Source organism: Antechinus flavipes, chromosome 5 (genome assembly GCF_016432865.1).
Source record: "Antechinus flavipes isolate AdamAnt ecotype Samford, QLD, Australia chromosome 5, AdamAnt_v2, whole genome shotgun sequence".
Taxonomy (NCBI): Eukaryota; Metazoa; Chordata; class Mammalia; order Dasyuromorphia; family Dasyuridae; genus Antechinus; species Antechinus flavipes.
This window is the reverse complement of record NC_067402.1, coordinates 259,544,690-259,567,196: the sequence shown is the minus strand read 5'-3', so window position 1 is coordinate 259,567,196 and position 22,507 is coordinate 259,544,690. Positions and strand designations below refer to the sequence as shown.

General features: G+C 33.9%; 1 protein-coding gene across 2 annotated transcripts in view; it reads left to right on the top strand.

Annotated features, from left to right (window-relative positions):
* LOC127564428 (ankyrin repeat domain-containing protein 26-like) overlaps positions 1–22,507 on the top strand; it is a 45,050-nt gene that overhangs the window by 5,958 nt on the left and 16,585 nt on the right. The window contains exons 2-5 of one of the 2 annotated variants that reach the window (XM_052000958.1): positions 7,456–7,599; positions 9,865–9,898; positions 10,981–11,080; positions 20,346–20,446. In XM_052000958.1, the coding sequence (XP_051856918.1) occupies positions 7,508–7,599; positions 9,865–9,898; positions 10,981–11,080; positions 20,346–20,365 (246 nt within the window). In that variant the 5' untranslated portion in view covers positions 7,456–7,507 and the 3' untranslated portion in view covers positions 20,366–20,446. Of the gene's footprint in view, positions 1–7,455; positions 7,600–9,864; positions 9,899–10,980; positions 11,081–13,109; positions 13,140–20,345; positions 20,447–22,507 lie in introns of those variants that run through there. The other variant, XR_007954260.1, reaches the window with a different exon arrangement.

Genomic DNA, 22,507 nt, shown 5'->3' with positions numbered 1-22,507 from the left:
ATCATCTGCAAAGAGTGATAGTTTGGTTTCCTCATTGCCTACTCTAATTCCTTTAATATCTTTCTCGATTCTTATTGCCGAGGCTAGTGTTTCTAATACGATATTAAATAATAATGGTGATAGTGGGCAACCTTGCTTCACTCCAGATCTTACTGGGAAAGGTTCCAGTTTTTCCCCATTGCATATGATGCTTACTGATGGTTTTAAATATATGCTCCTGACTATTTTAAGGAAAAGTCCATTTATTCCTATACTCTCAAGTGTTTTTATTAGGAATGGATGTTGGATTTTATCAAATGCTTTTTCTGCATCTATTGAGATGATCATATGGTTTTTGTTTGTTTGGTTATTGATATAGTCAATTATGCTAATAGTTTTCCTAATATTGAACCAGCCCTGCATTCCTGGTATAAATCCTACTTGGTCATAGTGTATTATCCTGGTGACGATTTTCTGTAATCTTTTTGCTAATATTTAAGATTTTAGCATCAATATTCATTAGGGAGATTGGTCTATAATTTTCTTTCTCTGTTTTCAGCCTACCTGGTTTAGGTATCAGTACCATGTCTGTGGCATAAAAGGAGTTTGGTAGGACTCCTTCAATCCCTATTTTTTCAAATAGTTTATTTAGCATTGGAGTTAATTGTTCTTTAAATGTTTGGTAGAATTCACATGTAAATCCATCTGGTCCTGGGGATTTTTTCTTAGGGAGCTGATTGATAGTTTGTTCTATTGATTTTTCTGAGATGGGACTGTTTAGGATATTTACTTCTTCCTCTGTTAGTTTGGGCAAGCTATATTTTTGGAGGTATTCTTCCATTTCATTTAAGTTGTCGAATTTATTGGCATAAAGTTGGGCAAAGTAACTCCTAATAATTGCTCTAATTTCCTCTTCGTTAGTGGTGAGTTCTCCCTTTTCATTTTTAAGATTAACAATTTGATTTTCCTCTTTCCTTTTTTAAATCAGATTTACTAAGGGTTTGTCTATTTTGTTGGTTTTTTCATAGAACCAACTCTTAGTTTTATTAATTAATTCAATAGTTTTTTTACTTTCTATTTTATTGATCTCTACTTTTATTTTTAGAATTTCAAGTTTAGTGTTTGACTGGGGGTTTTTAATTTGTTCCTTTTCTAGCATTTTTAGTTGCAAACCCAATTCATTGACCTTCTCTTTCTCTATTTTATACAAATAGGCCTCTAGAGATATGAAATTTTCCCTTATTACCGCTTTGGCTGCATCCCATACATTTTGGTATGATGTCTCATTATTATCGTTTTCTTGGGTGAAGTTATTAATTATGTCTATGATTTGTTGTTTCACCCAATCATTCTTTAGTATGAGATTATTTAGTTTCCAATTATTTTTTGGTCTACTTCCCCCTGGTTTTTTGTTGAATGTAATTTTCATTGCATCGTGGTCTGAAAAGGATGCATTTACTATTTCTGCCTTACTGCATTTGAGTTTGAGGTTTTTATGTCCTAATATATGGTCAATTTTTGTATAGGTTCCATGAACTGCTGAAAAGAAAGTGTACTCCTTTCTGTCTCCATTACATTTTTTCCAGAGATCTATCATATCTAGCTTTTCTAGTATTCTATTTACCTCTTTGACTTCTTTCTTATTTATTTTGTGGTTTGATTTATCTAATTCTGAGAGTGCAAGGTTAAGATCTCCCACTATTATAGTTTTACTGTCTATTTCTTCTTGCAGCTCTCTTAATTTCTCTTTTAAGAATTTAGATGCTACCCCACTTGGTGCATATATGTTTAATATAGATAGTGCTTCATTATCCATGCTACCCTTTAGCAAGATATAGTGCCCTTCCTTATCTCTTTTAATTAGATCAATTTTTGCTTTAGCTTGATCTGAGATCAGGATGGCTACCCCTGCTTTTTTGACTTCACCTGAAGCATAGTAGATTTTGCTCCACCCTTTTACCTTTAACTTGCATGTATCTCCCCGCTTCAGGTGTGTTTCCTGTAAACAACATATTGTAGGATTCTGGCTTTTAATCCATTCTGCTAACCGCTTCCTCTTTATGGGGGAGTTTACCCCCTTCACATTTATGGTTAGAATGACCAATTCTGTATTACTTGCCATCTTGTTAACCCCGATTTATGCTTTTCTTCCTTCTTTCCCCTTTCCCCCCTTCCCAGTATTAAGCTTGTGAGCACCACTTGCTTCTCACAGCCTTCCCTTTTTAGTATCCCTACCCCCGCCTTAGAGTTCCTCCTCCTATCTTACCCCTTTCCCTCCCAGTTTCCGTATTCCCTTCCTCTTAGCTTATTCCTTCCCTTTTCACTTTTCCCTTCTCACTTTTCAATGAGGTGGGAGAAGTTTCACCATAGATTGAATATGTCTTAAGATTTTTCACTTAAAGTCAATTCTGAAGGCAGTAAGATACCCACTATATTCATCCCCCTCCATTCTTTCTCTCAGATATAATAGGTTTCCTTTGCCTCTTCATGAGATGTACTACCCCCACTTTACCCTTTTTCTGGTACAATGTCCTTTCCACATCAATTTCTAGAACAAGGTATACATGTATTCTTTATACATCTATATAGTTGAAATATAGTTCCCAAGATTAATCTTTACCTTTTTAGATTTCTCTTGAGTTCTATATTTGTAGATCAAACTTTTTGTTAAGTTCTGGCTTTTTCATCAGAAATAGATGAAATTCGCTTACTTGGTTGAATGTCTATCTTCTTCCCTGGAAAAAGATGCTCATTCTCGCTGGGTAGGTTATTTTTGGTTGCATACCAAGTTCCTTAGCCTTTCGGAATATCATATTCCAGGCCCTTCGATCTTTTAATGTGGATGCTGCCAGATCCTGGCTGATCCTTATTTTGGCTCCTTGATACTTGAATTGGGTTTTTCTAGCCGCTTGCAATATTTTTTCCTTCGTCTGAGGGTTCTGGCATTTGGCCACTATATTCCTTGGTGTTTTGATTTTAGGATCCCTTTCAGTGGGTGATCGATGAATCCTTTCAATGTTTATTTTTTCCTCTGTTCCTATGACTTCTGAGCAGTTCTCTTTGATAATTTCCTGGAAAATAGTGTCCAGGCTCTTTTTTTCATCATGTTTTTCTGGAAGTCCAATGATTCTCAGATTGTCTCTCCTGGATCTGTTTTCCAGGTCTGTTGTCTTCCCCAGAAGGTATTTCACATCCTTTTCCATTGTTTGATTTTTTTGGATTTGCTTGACTGATTCTTCTTGTCTCCTCTAGTCATTCAATTCCAATTGTTCGACCCTGATTTTCAGTGAAGTATTTTCTTCACTCACTTTTTTAAAATCTTTTTCTAATTGTCCCATTGAATTCTTTTGTTCTGTGGAATTTTTTTCCATTTCGACAATTTTGTTTTCCAGTTCGCCAATCCTATTTTTCAAGGATTTGGTTTCTTTATCCACTCTCTCTTTAACTGACTTCTCCAGGCTCTTTTGCCAAGCCTCCCATTTTTCTTCTAGCTCCCTTGTGAGAGCCTTTTTAATTACTTCTATGAGGTTCATCTGTGCTGAGGAACAGATGATCTCCTCCTTTGGGGATTCACCTCGGGACTGTCTGTTTTTAGTCTCCTCAGGATTTAGAGTCTGCTCTCTATCTGTATAGAAGCTGTCAAGGGTTAAAGTCCTCTTCAGTTTCTTGCTCATTCTGTCTAATAATAAAAGACAAACTAGCAAAGAAAAACAGAAAAAAACTGGAGTCTTTCTTTGGGGGAGGGGCTGGGTGGTGTTACCGAGCTTCCTCTACAGACTGCAAGGGGCAGCAGTGAGGCACTAGCAGGACTGTGTGCGCCTGCGCTCTGAGATCCCAGAGCGTGCTGAGTCACTGTGGGGGGGTGGGGGGGGGCGGCCAGGTCCCGAGAGACTCCAGCTGTTTGGGGTTGTATTCTTCACCCCCGGTGTTTTTAGCTTCTCTGCTGGGCTGCTGACTTGCTGCCGGAGCAAAGTATCCAAACCTGTAGCGAAGCTCTCCCCGCAGAGACGGCTGCGACCACTCCCCACCCCCTCTCCAGTCTGCTCCCGTGTTCTCCCTGCCACTGCCCGCCGCCTGCACCCGATCTAAAACCATCCCAGCCCTCCAGTAAAGACAGACCTTTCTTGGCGAATCTCAAGGATGGCTTCTCTTGGTAACTATTTGTGGGGTTTTTTCAGTCAAGCATTAATTCAGAGGCTTGTAATGAAATGGATAGTGAGAGAAAGCATGGAGCTTATGCAGCTGTGAGCCTCCTCTCCGCCATCTTAACCAGAAGTCCCGAGATAAAATTTCAAAAGCGAGTTACAGGCCATGATCCATGAAAAAGAAGATAGGCTGGATACTGAAATCAAAGAGTTGTTGGAGGGGTTTTTATATGAATTATTGGAAAGTTTTTTTATATGTTAACAGATAAATCAATTGCCAGAAATAAACAAAATGAAATCATCTGAATAAGTGGAATTTGAGTGCCAAGCTGTGAAAAAAAAAATGATGATGTCAGGTGGATAAACGTGATGTACTATTGAACTCAAATATTTACTTTTTAGATTCTTCAAGAAGTGATTCTATAAGTAATTCTCAGAAAAGTGAGTGTCCCACAAGTTCCACGAATGAGGAGTATTCAAGGCCTTACCCTTGCCAATCCCCGCCTCAGACTAGAAATCAGGGAATCTCCACAGAGACTCCCCTAAAAGAAAATGAAGCAGCTGAAGCCACAGCTGACACTAGAAGTGGGCCTGACACTGGCTCTAAGGTTGGAGTTGTTCTACAAAAAGCAGTCCTCAGGAAGCAGTCTGAACTACCTGTACAAAAAGAGAAAAACAGAAAACAGAAGAACGGTAGGGGTTAATATTCTGAATTTACTACATGTAGATTGTTTGCACAATTTGTTACATTCCAATGGTCATTGGAATAGGTAAGCAAAATTAATGGTTAAGTCATGTTATAACAAAATTCACTGCCTGTGGTTACTGCTCTTAGCACATCAGATTCTAGGAAGTGCCATTTTTACCCAATGCATTGATTTTTTTTTCCCCTTAATCAGTGTAAGAACTTCTACAAATGCTGAAACAGACTAGATTTAAATATATATGATAATATTTCCTACTTGTCTTTTGAGCAATGAACTCCAATTTCTGAATCCTTTTTTTAAAATGCTTCTAATCCTAAAACCTTGAGGTTTGAATATTCCCATATAAAATCCATAAGTGAATAACCTTTTTTTTTTCAATCTTTTTAGATTATTTATAGCTAACTTCTTCAATGGTAAATTGAGTCAATTTAAATTTTCCCCTTGATTAAATGACCCGGTTAGGTGAAGATTCCCAGTAACAATTTCAATAACATTATTTTGGATGAAATGCAATCAAGACACCAAGGAATTAGACTGTTAATTGTATCACTCAAAAATCTATGAATTACATAATTATTTCATAATCAGGATTAAATGATTATGTTCGTTTTGATTCAGTAGATTGGGTTGATCAGTGACATGTACAAATCTTTAAAAGTTCTGTTAAGCTTTTATTTAAATTATAAAAATCCAACAAATCCTGGCAAACATTTAATTAGTCATACATCTTTATTTTGTATTGATGATCAAAATTAATGTAGTTTATCTTTGTCCCAAATAACCAATCCTGTCTGCAGTATCCCCCCAAAGTAGTCAAAAACTTTGTGACCTTGAAAAATTACTACCCAAATAAAGCAGCCCACTGTATATTTGAACAACTCGCAATAGTTGGGGGTGTTTTCTTAGGTTGAGCTGTAATTTACCTTTCTATATTGGGCAGCAAGGGCTAATGATTCTGACTTAAAGAGTCAAGTTGAAGAAATCCAGACCTTCTTCTGCATTCTAATCCCCTAAATTTTTGATGACTATTATCCTGGCATCCTCTAAACTAGACACTCCCACTTGCTTCCTGTGATACAAATCAAGGTTCCCTTCTAAGGTCTCTTTTAGTTCTCTGGCCTGAACTTTTCCAGTGTCTAAGCATCATAATGCCTAGCATGTCTTCTTTTACTTTTGCTGCCAAGATCACATTAGCCTTTTGATAGCCTCATCATATTAAACTTATGGCCCATTAGCAAATATTTCTACATCTTTCTCTGAGAATTTCTATGAAAAATTGTTTTGCCCCCATTGTATACATATGCAGCTTACTTTTAAAAATCCAATTCCAGTATTTTAAATTTATCCCTTTTGAAATGTTCCTTGTTAGCACTATCTCATTGTTCCAATCTATAAAGATGCATTGGAATCTCAGTTCTGTAACTTATTTCATCTGCAGCCTTTACTGATCCCATGCCATTTACAACTCTAATAAGCATTCCATCTATCGCTTCATCAGTGTAAAATGTTAAACAGAGCAAGTACTGAGGAGAAAGCTACCTGTTGCCCTCCAGGGCGAATTAGTGTTCTTTAGATCTGCCCAGAGAAAAAAAGTCCAAATATTTCTTTAATACGATTTTTGTCCTAATCCTCAAAGACCTTGTGAGAAACTTTTTCAAATACTTGTTGAAATCCAGGCACACTGGGTTTTTGCCATTCCTTGAAGCTAGTGTTCTATTCTCTAGTGATGAAAAAACAGTTTTTTTGAAAAAGGAAACGTGATGTGTCTAGTATAATTTGTCATAATGAACACATCAATTTTTATTTATCCTCCCTTAGACCCTTTTATGGGAAATATGCAGGAACTATTACTCAGGCTAGAATTTCTCAGGAATCAATAACATTCACCTTCTCTAATCCCATGGCAACTCCCTGGTAAACCGTAATTACTGAAAGATTCTTCAGTTCAGTGTGTCAATTTGCTGCAGCATCTTGTGGAGCTAACCTGACCTCAGTGGGGATGATCTCAGGATGCCTCTTGCTCTAGTCTCCCAGGAATGTCTTCCTTAATGGAATTAGAAGAGTCCTAAAGCCCATGTTTCAGATGCTTTCTGTAAGATAGAATCTGATCTCGAGCCTTTTTCATCATGTTCACTTAGTTAACACAACCTGCACAATCAAGGGCCAAGAGAGGCTTAAAAAACAAACCAGGTCACATAGCCTCACCTTCCCACAGCATCTTTCTACAACTAGATTCCAGTTCACAACCAGCACCTTCAATCCCATCTCTTTGCACAGATCTAACTAGAATGGGCCTTGTATTCTGAGCAGTGTGAGAACTTTTGTTGGATTAAGACTGTAGGCCTGAAGGTGAAGAAGCTTTACAGGCAGACAATGCAATTTAATGCACCGCAAAAGAAGGGGACCATTAAAGTTTATGTTCTAGGGAATGATATGAACAGCATTTTAGTTAAGGAAGCTTAGTCTGGAAGTAAAATGTCACATATTTTAAAAGAGAAAGAAAAATACATGTCTCCCAATGTTTTCTTAGAAATTTTCAGTAAAGAATTATTTAAAGATCACCTCATGGATTTTTTTTTGTTTTGTTTTGTTTTTTTCCCCTGCAATGACTTTGCCATGCACAGGAAAAGTGTAAAAAAGCCTGAAAATGAGAAGTGCATTTCCAAGGATTCTAGTATGACTTGTGAAAAGGTGAATTCTTCATCTGGTATCCTATTCCATAGTCCTGATGACAGCACCTTAAGTAAGACAGATCCTTATGCATTCAGGTAAACTAGTACTGGACAAGCTCATAGAAAAAATATTAGCAATGTGTGCTTTTTCTCATTGTAGAAGACTGTTGTCCTGATTTTCTTTGTTCTGCTAGTTGAATGTTCTCTCTAAGTATTCTGTTGGTGTGAGACATTCACTGCAGGAATGCCAGGAAAGCTGATTATTATTGGTTAAGCTAGAGGGCCCAGACTTCCCTTTTATAAGCTCATGCCCCATTATTTGCCACTGTTTGATGGTTGAAATTCTCCTTTTCTCAGGTATAGGGAACCTGCCCCAGGGATAATACACTGCTCCTTGTGGTGACAGGACACAGCAGGATTGACATTGGTCTATGAAAAGTAGTTTTCACCCTACAAGCCCAAGCATTAGTAATAATCCCAGTCTTGTAGTGGGAAGATTTAAGGCTCAAGTCTCCAGTCTCCTAATGCTCTAGCACGGATTGAGAACTGGAAGGCACTGCAGGGGTCATGTAGTCCAGGCTCCTAAGTGGTTTACTCTGTCATACCAGCGAAAAAGAGGAAGAGCTGGGGTTTGAACTCCAGATTGAGTTCACTTTCCACTGTACCACAAGGCCCATTTTAGCGGTAGAATCTAGGACATATCACACACACATTTCTTTGTAAAATGGGGATGATAATACCTGGCTTATCAGCAGGATTGTTGGAAGGAAAGTTCTTGTGCTATAGAAACATGAACTGTCATTATTCATCCAATGAATCTATGATGTTTCTTGTGCATGCAGCCGAGTATTCCGCTTTTATTGCTTTTATTACAATAGTCTTCACTGAAAAGAGATCATCTTTCTGGACTTAACAATAGCTATAGAGACAATGATGGGGGATATGGCTGGGGAATAGTATAAAATCTATTTAACTTACCATTGTTGTTAATGCAATAGTTGATTAAAATCCCTGGAAAGAGAGAGAAGCCATTTTCTTCATCTACACTTTAACCATAATTTACTTATTTCACACTTAGTTTTCTCCCTCTAATTTATAGGACATATCTTGTTATTTTTTTAAATACCTAGAAAGAGCCAGTCATTGTTTCACAGAATTTCTGTCTTTGAAGTTTGTAATTTTAAATAATCACATTTAAGTTTCATACTCGAGTATTAAAGAGAATTTGTGGATAGTTTTATCAGCAGGAGTACTTTCTCTAGAGGGGAATATCATGGTTTCCTGAATCATTTCCACATGTTTTCTTCCACAAGGGGTCCATTTAATATGCTGGTGTAACTTGTTTAAAAGGCATTAGTTACTTAAAATGTGAAGATCCTTATGCTAGGCTGTGGAAAAATAAAAAAGATCAATGAGATTACTATCTGACCTCTATATTTCAATATAATAAAAAAGAAGCCTAGGTACATATAATTTGAATGACCAAAAATATGATTTTGATTACCATGCTTAATATTTTATAAAAGTTATAATAAAGTGCAAGGTACTAGACATAATGTTTCTAGATGGCACAGTTTACACTGACAGTCATAGTTTTCTGTTCATATTCTTGTCCTTTTAGAACAACAAGCAGTTTGGGACATAAACAATTGACAAAATAATTCACTGGCATTCTATTACAATTTAAGATTTTCTAACCTTTATTTTGAGAGTATTCTCAATTTTTTAATTAAAAAAAATTCAGACGTTAATTCAGAATTTTTTTATTTATTTTAAAAACTTTTCAAGGGAGAGACTAACAGAAGGAAGAATAGAGATATAGAAATGTGATGGAATAACATAATGACAACAGTATGTTAAAGACAATTTTGAAATATTTAGGAACTCATCACTCTTAGCACCATAATGAGCCACCATGATTTCAGATGACAAATGATGAAACGTGTTACTTGCCTAGATAGCTAAAGGATTCAGAGTACAGAAAAAGACAGATTTCTTTTTTGGGGGATACAAAAATTATTTTTTTATTTTACTCTACATATTTGCACTGGATTATGTATTATTCCTAATTGTAAAGAGTTTAAATAGAAGGGTGAAAAAGTAGATTTGGGGGAATTAAAATATAAACATTTTTAAAATAAAATTTGCAAAGCACATCACAAATACTTTTCCAGAGGCAAAAATAAGCATTTATTTAAAAAATATGGCTATAAGTTTAATACTGTTAGATTCTGTGGTTTATGTTATTGACTAGAAACATAAAAAAAACCATATGATTTTGAAATATGTATTGAAAATCAAATAATTACAATGATACACTTTTATTTATATTTATAGTAAAATAAATTATTTGTCTTTTAGGCATGTCAAGAAAACATTAAATGAAAATAATAAGGTACTGTAAAAACTGCTAAAAATATATCTTAATTTAGAAAATAATACTATTTTCAATGAACAAATAGGATCCCTTTTCTGCATTACGAAGCACAGGAGTATTTAATCAGAAAAATATTTGGAAGGAATCTTCAAGTGAATATGTCCATTGTGGATGTCAGAAAACTAATTATGTTGTTGACTTTTCTCTCATTTCCCCCATAAATAAAATGAAGATCATTTACTCTCTGTAAGAGAGAGCTGTAAGTGTCCATAAGAGAGGCCAGGCAAGCACTGTTAGGATATAACACAGGTCTCTGGCTTGGAGATCCCTGGATGTGATGAGCTATGAGTCATAGGGACTCCCTTCCTGGTTGGGATCTCCAGCATCTGCGGGAACCCTGAACACTCTGAAATCGCATCAGGAACAGGAAATGTCTCCATTTCTGACTGGCTGTGCCTGTGACCTCATGGACCTGATATAAGGTCAGTGGGGCAGGACCCCGACCCTTTTCATCTGGAGCTCTGCCAAGGAGAAGGAGCTAAGAGAGTGCAGGAGGTCTTAAGAGTAGCATGTGAAGCACCTGAAAGTTCTGAAGCTTGCCTGCATAAACTCCCAGGTGCTCCATTGTGCTTAAACTGCATCCATGTGAGATAGCAGCCAGAGGATTTCTGAAGGCCTCAGGAAGAGGCATGCTTGATATTAATGTTTACCAAAGATTTCTCTGATGCCCTGGGAATTAGGAGAGACTGGCAATAGCAAATGCATTTATAGCATGTTGCAGATATCATGATTAATTTGTGTTACTTCTCATAAGGTTGCTAAATCAGCTTCTAGGTGGCTTAGTGAATAATGAAGAAGACCTGAATTTGAATCTGTTCTTGGACTCTTGGCTAACTAAGATTCTGGACAAAGCACCGAATCTCTCTTATAGCCTGTTTACTCATTTGTAAAATAATTATGTGTAGTGCTTTTCTCAAGAAATTTTTGTGAGGATAATTGCTGTGAAAAGCTTAATGTGCTATAGAAATGTTAGCCATTGTTATTTTCATTTTATAATAATTTTCCATAAACTTATTACTTTATCTTTATGTATTCTATAGGACAAAGGAGAGATGTCTGCAGATACACTTGATGACATCAATCAATCACTTGAAAGCGATAGAAAGCTTTGTAATTTACCTCCCTCAAATTATATCGAGGGTAAGAATCGTTTCCAATTTTCTAATGGAATACCAGTGTTAAACAGAAACCAAATGTGCTCTTATATCCAAGAAGTTTACACAAGTTCTATTCCATTGACCCATAGTAAGATAGAGGTGACTTTGTGTTCTCTTGGAAGCTCTGGCATTGGCATCTAATGTGAAATGTCTGGCAGAGTTTGCCAAGCTAAAAAGGATTATTTTGCTTCCAGGTGATGATTTTTCAGCTATAGAAGTTCTCAAAGATGAGTTACTATTTGTTTCAGTGCCAGATACACAAATTTGAGGAAAACAAAGGCCTTGTCCTCAGAATGTGCAATGTACTAGGGGAATAGAGCCTACATAGATAACTCTAGTAGGAAAAAAAATACAAATAATATAACAACAAGCAAATAAAGAGTACAGTCATAATGCTATGTGAGGTATAACGTGGAAAAGAATATCAGCTATCAAGAATAAAAACAACTTTCTGAAGGTTTTAAGGATGGGTATGAATTCATTAGGTCATGGGAGTCCAGGAGAACTGGAATGAAAATTTCAAACATGGAAATTGTGAGCAAAGAGACAGGAGAATGACAGTGAAAATACAGTTTCATAAGAACAGTATATAGCAAAAAGAAGTAAATATGAAAAGATAGGCTATTAACAATGTAGGGTGATTAGCTTTGTGTATATAAAGAGATCACTTAATCTTGGAGCTTCATTTTCTTAATCTGTAAAAGACTTACTTCACAGGATAATTTCGGGGAAATTATTTTGTAAGCCTGTATGTGCTAGATTATTTAATGTGTGTTATATATATTGAATGCCAGCATAAAGTGTAGGAATGAATTTTACTTTGTTGATAATAGAAAAGTATTGAAGAAATTGAGATCATTAGGTGATTAAAGGGATCTCATTCATGGAAACAATGGGTAAAATAGTAGAATCTTTCTCTAAGGGACCAAAAGTAGTAACAATCTTACAAATTTTCTGCCTCGTTTTTAAAATTCTTCCATAAGCATGGGATATAGGATATTGCACTAGACATGATATCTTGACTACTTAAGTACAAATCCTTTATTATCTCCTTATTAACTGTGAATCTCAACAAGTCCTCTAACTTGTCTGTGACAGTTTCTTCTTTTGCTTTAAATCTTGCATCTTAGGTTTCCCTTACTGTCAATGTCAACTTCAGTACCCATTACAAGCAGTACCCAGAACAGCCCTGTTTTCCCCTGCATCCTTGCTGTTTCAATTCTATTGAACAGTGAATCAAATGAAGAATTGAACGTTGCCAAAGAAAACCCAATAACCAAGTCTATTAAATCTGGAACTTGATATAACACACTTTTCTAATTCTGGATTACATCTAAATTTAGCTATCATCCCTTCTTCAGAATAAAGTGACTGGGTTGTGGCAGTTATTTTCCTTAATGCTCAGATGATATTTTTTAAACTTTCTTCTGGTGTTTCAGTTATATGTTGGTTAAAGTTATCAGAAGTCTGGCTAATGAATCATGGAGGGAAGGATGTTGCTGTATATGAATGATTTATAGTGTAACTCTCTAAAGGACAAGCAGTGTTTACATGTAACTGTTTGAAATAAAACACATTTATGATACTTTTAAAGAAATTTAGCATGTTTGTAATTTATAAGCATAAATATATGCTATATATAATATATACTATATTTTATATATAATGTATTTTATTCATCTTATTGTTCCCCTTCACAGTATATATCAGTAAGTTTAATTTTCACATATATTTTCTTATATTAAGAGGAATTTTGAGGTTTCAAATAGTTTTTTTTAAATAAAATAATGTGTAACTTAGAGATTCTGTTCAGCTGTCTACAATAACCCAAAGTAGGTTATTTTAAATTCAATTTAAATCTGTTGACAAAATGATATTTTGATATAATCTTAGGATTTGTATGTGGAAACTGTTTTATCAGTGCCAAAGAATATGCATTGTAAATATCCTGCTACTGCCCCATTGATTTTGAAATCCTAATATGTTTCTTTACTTGTGTTTTTCTCTATGCAGATTCATATTACATTTGGGAAAAAAAGAAGGTATTTTCTATATATAAACCATTAATAAAATTTAAAAATTCACAATGGGCAGTACTCAAAAGAAACATTAACCATTTAGAAAAGATGAGTATTGGAATACAAGAAGAATTGTCACAAATAGGAAAAACTAAATCACAGTTAGATAATGAAAAAGCACAATGTGAGAGAGAACTCTATAGAAGCAGGTATGGATCTCATATTTTTAAATGAAGGTTTGAAAGCATTTCTCTTACATTGAAACTTTGTGACAGAAAATTTGAGGTTAAGAAATGAAAAAAGAAAAATCTTTACAATAATGTAATGAGCCCTACAATGAATCCTTTTTACTTAATGCGGTATGATGCATCTTCCTGTTTGGAATACTTTCCAGTGGGTGCCCACTCTTGTTTCCTCATGTTATTTTTGAAGCACAGATCGTCCTTAATCAATATATATTTATCAAGTACCTTGTGTGCGCCAAGTACTGTTGTGGGCACTGAGGCTGAAAGACAAAAATCATCTTTTTATCGGGAATTTACATTCCATGCAAGAATACTGAAAGCAAATACAAATGTGAACACAATAAAGTCACAGAAATTTGGAGCAGGAAGCAGGGCATAGTTTTCAAAGGAAAGTAGTAGCAGCAACTTCATGTAGAAGAAGGTAGGGAAGCAGAATTTCAATAGAAACAAGACATTCTCATGGAAGGAGGAGGTTAGAAAAGCAGCAGTGCACTCCAGGCTGAAAAGGTACCCTGCACAAGGGTGTGGCTTTGGGAAATGGAGTCCTGTGTCCTGGTGGGTAGAAGCAAAAGAAGAACACTTTAGACTGTAGACTGCAAGAAGGGGAATAATATCTAATAAGGTTAGAAAGGTGGATTCTGTTCTTGATATGCCATAAATATCTGCTTGTTCAAATTCCTCAGTAAATGTCCTAGTGCCCTGCTATATGCAGAATACTTTGTGAAACTTGAGGGCAGATAAGAATATGACATGGCCTGAGCTGTCACGGAGCTTACACCCTTGGAAATGGTACTGTTTCTCTTGGTGACCTCATCAGCTCCCTATGAGTCTTCTTCACACCCTTGTGGAGGAATGATTTCCACAGTGATATGTACTCAGCCTTAGTCTCTCTCTTGAGCTCCTTCCATATGTCATTAAGTTTTTTTGGACATCTCAAATGGGATGTGCCATATGCATCTTGACCTTGACCTAACTTGTCTTTTCTTCCTGAGCTCTCTTCTCTTCTGAATGTCCCCATTATCAGTGACAGTGCCTTCCTTCGAGTCATCCAGGACTGCAACCTTAATAATATTCTTAACTCCTCGTTTTGATAATGACAAATTTTCTGCCGTTTGAGCATCTCTCGTAACAGTCCATTTCTGTCTAATAACAATCAATATAATGCAGGCATTCTTTGCCTCTTGCTTATATTATTGCACTTGCCTTCCTCTTTCTTTCTCTGAATGAAGACCTTCCACACACTAATCCATTCTTCAAAGCTGCCAAAGTGATTTTCCTCAAGCATCAATCTTACCATGTCATTTCTAATCCTCTTCTAGAAGTATTGGCTCCCTCTCACCTCCAAGATCAAATAAAACTTCCTTTTCTTGCCTCTTAAAGGCCCTCATAATTTAGCCCTTTCCTGCTTTCCCAGTTTTCTCACACTTTACTCCTTTTCCTAACTCTGAGATCCAACTATACTGGCCTACCTGCTATTCTTTTTCTTTGTTTTAAGAGCATTTTCCCCCTATGGCCCACAAAGACTTGTTTGAATATTTATTTTTTAAACATTTTGAGTTCCATATTTTCTCTCTTCCTCCTCCTTGCCCCCCCCTTTAAAACAATAACCAATCTGATATGTATTTTTTAGATGTTGTCATGTAAAACATATTTCCATATTAGTCATGGTGTGAAAGAAGAAACTATTTAAATGGGGGAAAAAAACATGAAACATCTAAAGTGAAAATCGTATACTTTGACCTGCATTCAGGCTTCATCATTTCTTACTCTTGAAGTGGATAGCATTTTTCATTATGAATCCTTTGAGAGTATCTTAGATCATTGTATTGCTGGAAAGACCTAAGTTATTAATAGATGATCATCACCCAATATTGATGTACAGTGTGCTAATTCTGATCATTTAACCTTTTACTATTTCATATAAGTCTTTCAATTTTCAGTCCCATTACAAATGAAGTGCCTTCTTTTCTGATGTTACCTCTCAGATATTCAATATGTAACTTGCTTTCATGAATGTTATTGATATGTTTTAATCATTTAGAACATAAGCACCTTGAAAGGAGAGATTTGTCTTTTTGACTTTGTTTATATCTCCAATGCTTCACATAGTACTTGGTACATAGGAAGCACTTAGTGAATGCTTGTTTACTAATAATGACTGACTTATAGGGAGTTCTATAATTATACAATAATCGTTTATAAACAACATGCATAATCTCCCTTGGCTTTCCTATGGGAGCATTTGAGAATGATTTCTCCCTCACAAGATAACCTATCCTTTATCTTTTCAGTAGGATAATCATTCCATGTACTTTTAATCCAACATTGTTGAATGTTATACTCCTTATTTGTTAATTATAATTAGTTTATTTTCTCATTCATCATTGAAATTTATGAAAACATTGTCTCAATACCTCAATCATGGAGGATTGTGAAATACTGAAAATAATAAGTCAACAATAGGAAGAATTTAGCATGTCTCTAATCAAAGTAGGTCTTCTTAGTTTTCATTTCAAATTCTGGTTACCACTCCAGAGAATTGTCTTCTTCAATATGAATGTATAGGCAGGATTCTTCACTCCTCAGTGGTTCAGACATCTCCATTTAGCATGCAGTCTGCATCTTCAAACCTTAAAATAGCAGTAAAAGCAGACAGTAAGCAGAAGCTTTGACTAGTTTTGGACTTGAAATACTGGTGGATGTCTTAAAAAGTAACAAAAGAATTTTGGTGGATTTGGCTCTTTTCAACAATATGAAGTTTTTCAGATCAATTCCAGTAGACGTAATAGAGAGAGCCATCTGATGCAAAAAGAGCTGTGTAGGGACTGAATGTAGGTCTCACCATAGTATTACCTTTTTTTTGTTTTGCTTGTTGATGTTTGCTTGTCTTTCCTTCTCATTTTTTCCATTTTTGATCTGATTTATTTTTTTTGTGCAGCATGATACATATGGAAATATGTATGGAATAATTAAACATGTTTAACATACATTGGATTACTTGCTTTCTAGGGGAAGGGGTGGGGGCACAAAAGGAAGAAAAAATTTCAGCAACAAGGTTTTGCCTTATCTGTGCATGTATTTTGAAAATAAAACATATTTAAAAATGCAATACAATAGAAAAATATTAAATAAAAAAGATTCCTGAAAATTAAAATGAAAGTTTCTCTCACAAAGTTCACAGCAGAATATTCTCTTGATTATTTTATCCATTTTAGTAATCTTTCAAGACTATATAGCACAATTACTTGAAAATTTTTTTCCCATGATTTCTAGGCACTGTGATTGGCATGAGACTGTCTAAGTAAATTATTTTAGGTAGAATTATCATTTTTATTATATTAGCTTGGCCTATTCATGAGCACTTAATATTTTTCAGTTGTTTAGATCCAGTGTGTGTGTGGGTGTGTGTGTGTGTGGGTGTGTGTGTGTGATTATATTGTGTTAAACAGAATTTCTCACAAGATTCCCACTGATCTTATTGGGAATGCTTCTACCTTGTTGAATTACATCTAATATTTTAGCTGATGCTAATACTTACATTTTAAGGAAAACTCCATTTATTTTTCTACTCTCTACATAGGGATGGGTGGTGTATTTTGCCCAAAGCTTTTTTAACATTTATTGAGATAAGCATTAATAGGGTCAATTATGCTGGTAATTTTCCTAATAGAGAACCAGCTGAGCATTCCTGGTATAAAGCTCAGTTGGTCATAGTGTATTATCCTAATGATAAGTTCCATTAATCTTTTTACATCAATATTTATTAGGGAAACTTTTCTATAATTTTCTTTTTCTGCTTTGGTTCTTCTCAGTTTAGATTTCAGTACCTATACCCCACATACACACACAATCTTTCCTATCACTGCTGATTTCTTCATTAAATTCTGCTCCATAAGTTGGCTTATTATTATTTAACTATCCCCACCCAGGGATTCCTTTTTTGTTTTCTTCCTTGGAGTTTTGCTTCCCCATCCACCTACTCCTCCCTGTCTATTTCCTTATAGATTTTTGAGGGTACTATGTCCTTCATGGTATATATGTAGTATTGACAATTGAATCCATTTCTGAGGTGAATAGATTTTCAGAACTATGAGCCCTTGTCCCTCTAATGCCATCTTCTGCATCTCATTTGTATAATATTTTATCTTTTTACCTTTACTCTGCCAGTCTTTCTTTTGAGCTACCCTATTGCTGATGGAAATCTTAAACATAACATATACATTGTCCATGTAAAAAAACATAAGCAATTTGTTCATGTTTAAATAGTTTGTCTATATTGAGTTCCTTAAAATTACTCTTTGATATTGGCTCTTTAATGTTAAATTTTCTGTTAAGTTCAGGTGTGGTTGATAAAAAGTTCTGAAAATTTTACAAGTTCCTTCAATTACTGGGTTTTTTTAAATTGAAAATTGTAGATAATTTAGCTGGATGTGATATTTTTGGTTTTCTGTAGATGTGTTTCCAATACCTGCGGTCTTTTATTGTAGCCATTGATAAGTCTTATACAATTCTAATTGTTGCTTCAGTGTATTGGAATTGTTTTTTTTCCCCTTGTTTCTTGCAACATTTGCTCTTTGATTTGGGGGTATTGACATCTGGCAATTATATTCCTATGTGTTTTCCACAAAGGATTTTTTTGAGGTGATAATCAGTGCATTTTTTTTTCTATTTCTACTTTCCCCTCATTTTTAATCATTCCAAGACAATTTTCTAGGATTATTTACTGCATAAATATTGTGTCGAGATTCTCTTTTTTGGTCACAACTTTCTGGTAGTCCAATTATTTTTATACTGTCCCTTCTTGGTATGTTCTTCAGATCTTTTGTTTTTCTTATGAGATGTTTTACATTTTGTTCTATTATCTCATTCTTTATATTGTTTCACTGTTTCTTGATCCCTCATAGCTTCATTGGCTTCCTCTTGCCCAATTCTAATTTTTAAAAATTATTTTAAGCTTTGAGATGCTGTACTTCCTTTTCTAATTGGTTAACTTTTTTTTCATAATCTTCTTGTTTTCTTGGATGGATTTCATTTTTTTCTTTAGTTTTTCCTCAATGCCTGTCATTTGAGTTTTGAATTCTTTTTTGAGTTTTTCCATAAATTTTCTTTGGGCAAGGAGCCATTTCACATTATTTTTGGGGACAGAAGCTTTTTTTGCTAAAGGATACTCTTCTGACGATGAATTCCAGTCTTCCCTATTCCATAATATATTCCAATGATGGCTTTTTTTCTTTTTTGACACTTCTTTTTTTTTTTTAACAAGACATATTTTAATAGAAGGTATTAATGTAAGCACCTCCAATCACTGGGTGAGGGGATAGTGCCTTAAGATTCCTTTTTTCTTAATTTGCTTCAATAACCATTTTAGGAAAAATATTTTGTAGCTGTAAGATAAGGATAATGATACATTTTCTTACAGCTTGCAATTAAAAATAATTTAATCTTAATTTTAAATTATTATTTAAGTTGAAAGATTTTTACTTCTATACTTTGCTAAACTGATACTTTATAGAAATATGCTGAAGAGCTTAAGCAAAAATTGGATCCATTACCTTCAAGAAATAGACATATGGAATCTATGAATAGACATCTTCAAGAAGAAGTGAAACAGAAATATGACAGGCTGCATCTTAAGCATCATTTAGGATAACTTAACTACATTCAACTACAAGAATATGGACCAAAGGTTAAAGAACAAGTGAAGGGAGAGGCTGAAGAACAAGTAAAAAAAGTCAATACATTATTAAAGGTTATTTAATTTATCACTTTTATATTTTAAAAAATATTTCCACATAAATGCTGATTTATGATTTTTCCCCTATTCTAAATCTAGAATCTTTTTCTTTAGAATTTTCCCCTCTGCCTTGTAGGCTCCATAAGCTTTGTATCACCTTAAAAAAAAAAAAGAAGAAGAAGAAAAGAAAATACTGACTACTGATGTGAATTCTGAAAATAGATTATCCTCTTCCCTTGTCAGAAAAATGTTAAATTACACATTAAGATACTTTGTTTTCCAGATAGTTTTATGGCTATAGTTAAGGCAACCATAATGTGCTCAGATTACCTTAAATTAGCATCTTTAAGATACCTATAATAGGAACACAATTTTTCCCAGACTGTCTTTGCTACCTCAATATATCCTTGTTCCTGCCTTTATATTCCCTCCTTCCCTGAGATGGTGTGAACCTGAATCCTTTCCTGAACTATACCACAAATGAGGTACACTCTACCTCATAGTATCTGCCCTCTATTGGTTCTTTCCTTCTACTTAATAGTGATTTCTTATAGGAAACTTATATTTCCCCTTTTTAATTAATATAATAAATAGCATAACCTTGGAAACTATGATGGATGTCCAGTCATGGTTGTTCCATGTAATGAACCAAATTTTTATTTTAAAGTTTTCATATAATAATTCATTTTACAACTCTCTTTCTCTCCCAAATCTAGTTCTATTTACCACTCAAGGTGCCTATTTTAAACATTTGAAATTATAAGCAAAAATAACCATATAAAGTTTTTTTTTTTTTAATAATTGGTACAATATTCAAAAAAATAAGAGTGAGTTGTTTTAGTTTTTGTTTGTTTTTCAACCAAAATTTTAATTGGAAGAAAACATTTTGAAAGCATCTGGAGGCATTTTTTTCAAAATTATATTTAATATGTTTATAATAATCTAAGGAGACAAAATTCAAGGATAAGAACTAGTGAACTAACATCCAATAGAAATAGAGTTGGTTTTGTTGTTATTGCTGTTGTTGTTGTGTTGTTTTGTCTTTTTCCAATTCAAATGCAATTCAGCTGATCTTGATCATGTCTCCTTTCAAAGTTAGAATCTATTTGTAGGAATTTCGAATTGCTCTCTGAATTACTGGTTGAAATTAAAAAGAAAGCTAACAGAATATGGCAACAAAAAGTCTTATAATTTTTAGGATAGAGTCAAACATTTTTGTGAACTTCATTCTTTGTTTTCCATTTGATTTAGATTCAAGAACTGAAAGCTAAATCCCTCAGAAGAAAAATCGTACATCAAGAGTTGAAGGAAGATCTAGAGAGATGCAGAAAACAATTTTCTTAAGAATACAGGTACACCTAAACATAGACAGGGAAAAAAAATTATATAAATTTACCTTGCTTTTGAAGATTTCCATTTGGAATATAACCAAGCATTAATAATCATATTATTATATGGGAGATTATACTTATATAGATATTTTAATTTTTTTTAATATCAACTAGTTAGAAAGGAATACAGTAGAAAGATGATACTCTAACTACAGTTCGAGGACCTGGATTCAAATCTTACTTCTGATGCTTGCAACTGTATGACTCTGGACAAATCATTGAACTTCCTGGTTTCTTCATCTTTAAATCAAGTGTGTTGGATTACAGGGCTTTTAAGATGCCTTTTTAGTCCTCAATCCAATGAAAATGATCCAGTGAAAATAACTAATTTTTAATTGTGTCTTATATATATGCTCTATTGTTTCTTTTCAGTATTTGAGACAGATTAGTTTTTCCAGGATGAAGTTAGAAAATTGTAGATTAGAAAAGCATTATTATGTTTCACCAAAGGACAATAGTAAAAATTTTAAAGTGTTTTGGGAAATGTATTAACATACTTATAGCAATATATGAGGCATTATTACTACTCTTCTCCTAATAGTGACAATGAGAAGTGTAGGACCTCAAAGGGGTTTTCATTAGAGTATTGTATAGCCAAAAGATACAATCTGTTAAAGAAGAGGGGATGGGTCAAATTTCCTTGATATATATCTTGGTGCCAATGTTAAATTGCTGTGGTTTTATGGGTTCTATCCATTTGAGAGCCTGAGGACTTTTTTTAAATAATTAACCTAGAGTGATTTGGATGCTACCTGATATCCTTAAAACCTAGTAATTTCCATTTGATGAATTTATAGAATAAAGTGATTTTAATGGCTTCTTTAAAATCAAATTAGTAATGAATCCAGGATTTGCAAGTATCTTCTGTGTTTTTTTTTTAATTTTGTTTTGTTTTGTGAGTTTCCCCAGGCCATTCTGGATAAAAACAAAAACAAAAACAAACAACATTTTCTTCACTCAGTTTCTTTATACCAATTGTTAGGAAAAGACCTTAATAGAAATAATTCAATTATGTAAAAAAAAACTTTTATAACATATACTTTCATTGTTTTCAGAGTGAAGAAACTATTCAAGGAAAAAATCACAATTATGATAGTATTAAAAAAAAAAGCCACCAACCATTAAAAAAATTGCTAGCCATTTATGTGCTGTAAAATGTTCACAGAACTAATGAGAGGGTAATTATAACAGGACTAATGAATGAAAAACTAAAGAGTAAAATTTTACTCAACAGATTTACTACAGGTCCCTTTCTGAAGCCAATGAATGATGACTTTCTTGATCCTTCTGTGGTACTTCCTAAAAGAAATTCAATATTTTTTTTACCGAAAATACAGTCTTTAGGAAATTCTACTGAAGATTGCTTTTCAACGTTTAGTTATTTTTTCCTCCTTCTTTCTCTTTCTCCTAAAGATATAATGCAAAATGCTCAGTTTAGTAAAATTTCGTGCTTATTTATTTTTGTGGTTTATTTTTCAAAAATGATGATTCTTTTGCATAATAATAAAAAAAATTTTGATAATGGTTTTGAAGTTTTGTGTTCTTTAAAGTTTAAAGGCTATGTTTTAAAGTTTTTTTTTTTAATCCACAACTATCAGTCCTTTTAGTTAATGATAATTTAATGGTGAAAAGGTATGTAGTCAACATTGCTTAATGTTCTTTTTGACTCTGTAATCTGGAACACTTTAGTAAAAAATCTGATTGTTTTTAAAGTATCCTCCATATTAATGCTTTTTTTTTTTTTTTTTGGTAATCATTGTTTATTCACACAAAGCTGATGGGAAGAAAAATCCTGTAGTTTCCACAATTAAAGAATTAGGAAGAATGGATTTGGGAAAACCAATTTAACATATTTTTTTTTCTTTTCAATGTGTTCAATAATTTAGCATCTTAAAATCATTTTCTTTCCTTTAATATATATATATTTATTCACTTAAAACATTAAGAAAATAAAAGCAAATAAAAACAAAACAAAACAAAACAAAACAAAATCTTATCATGTGCCAAGTAGAACACTGGGAA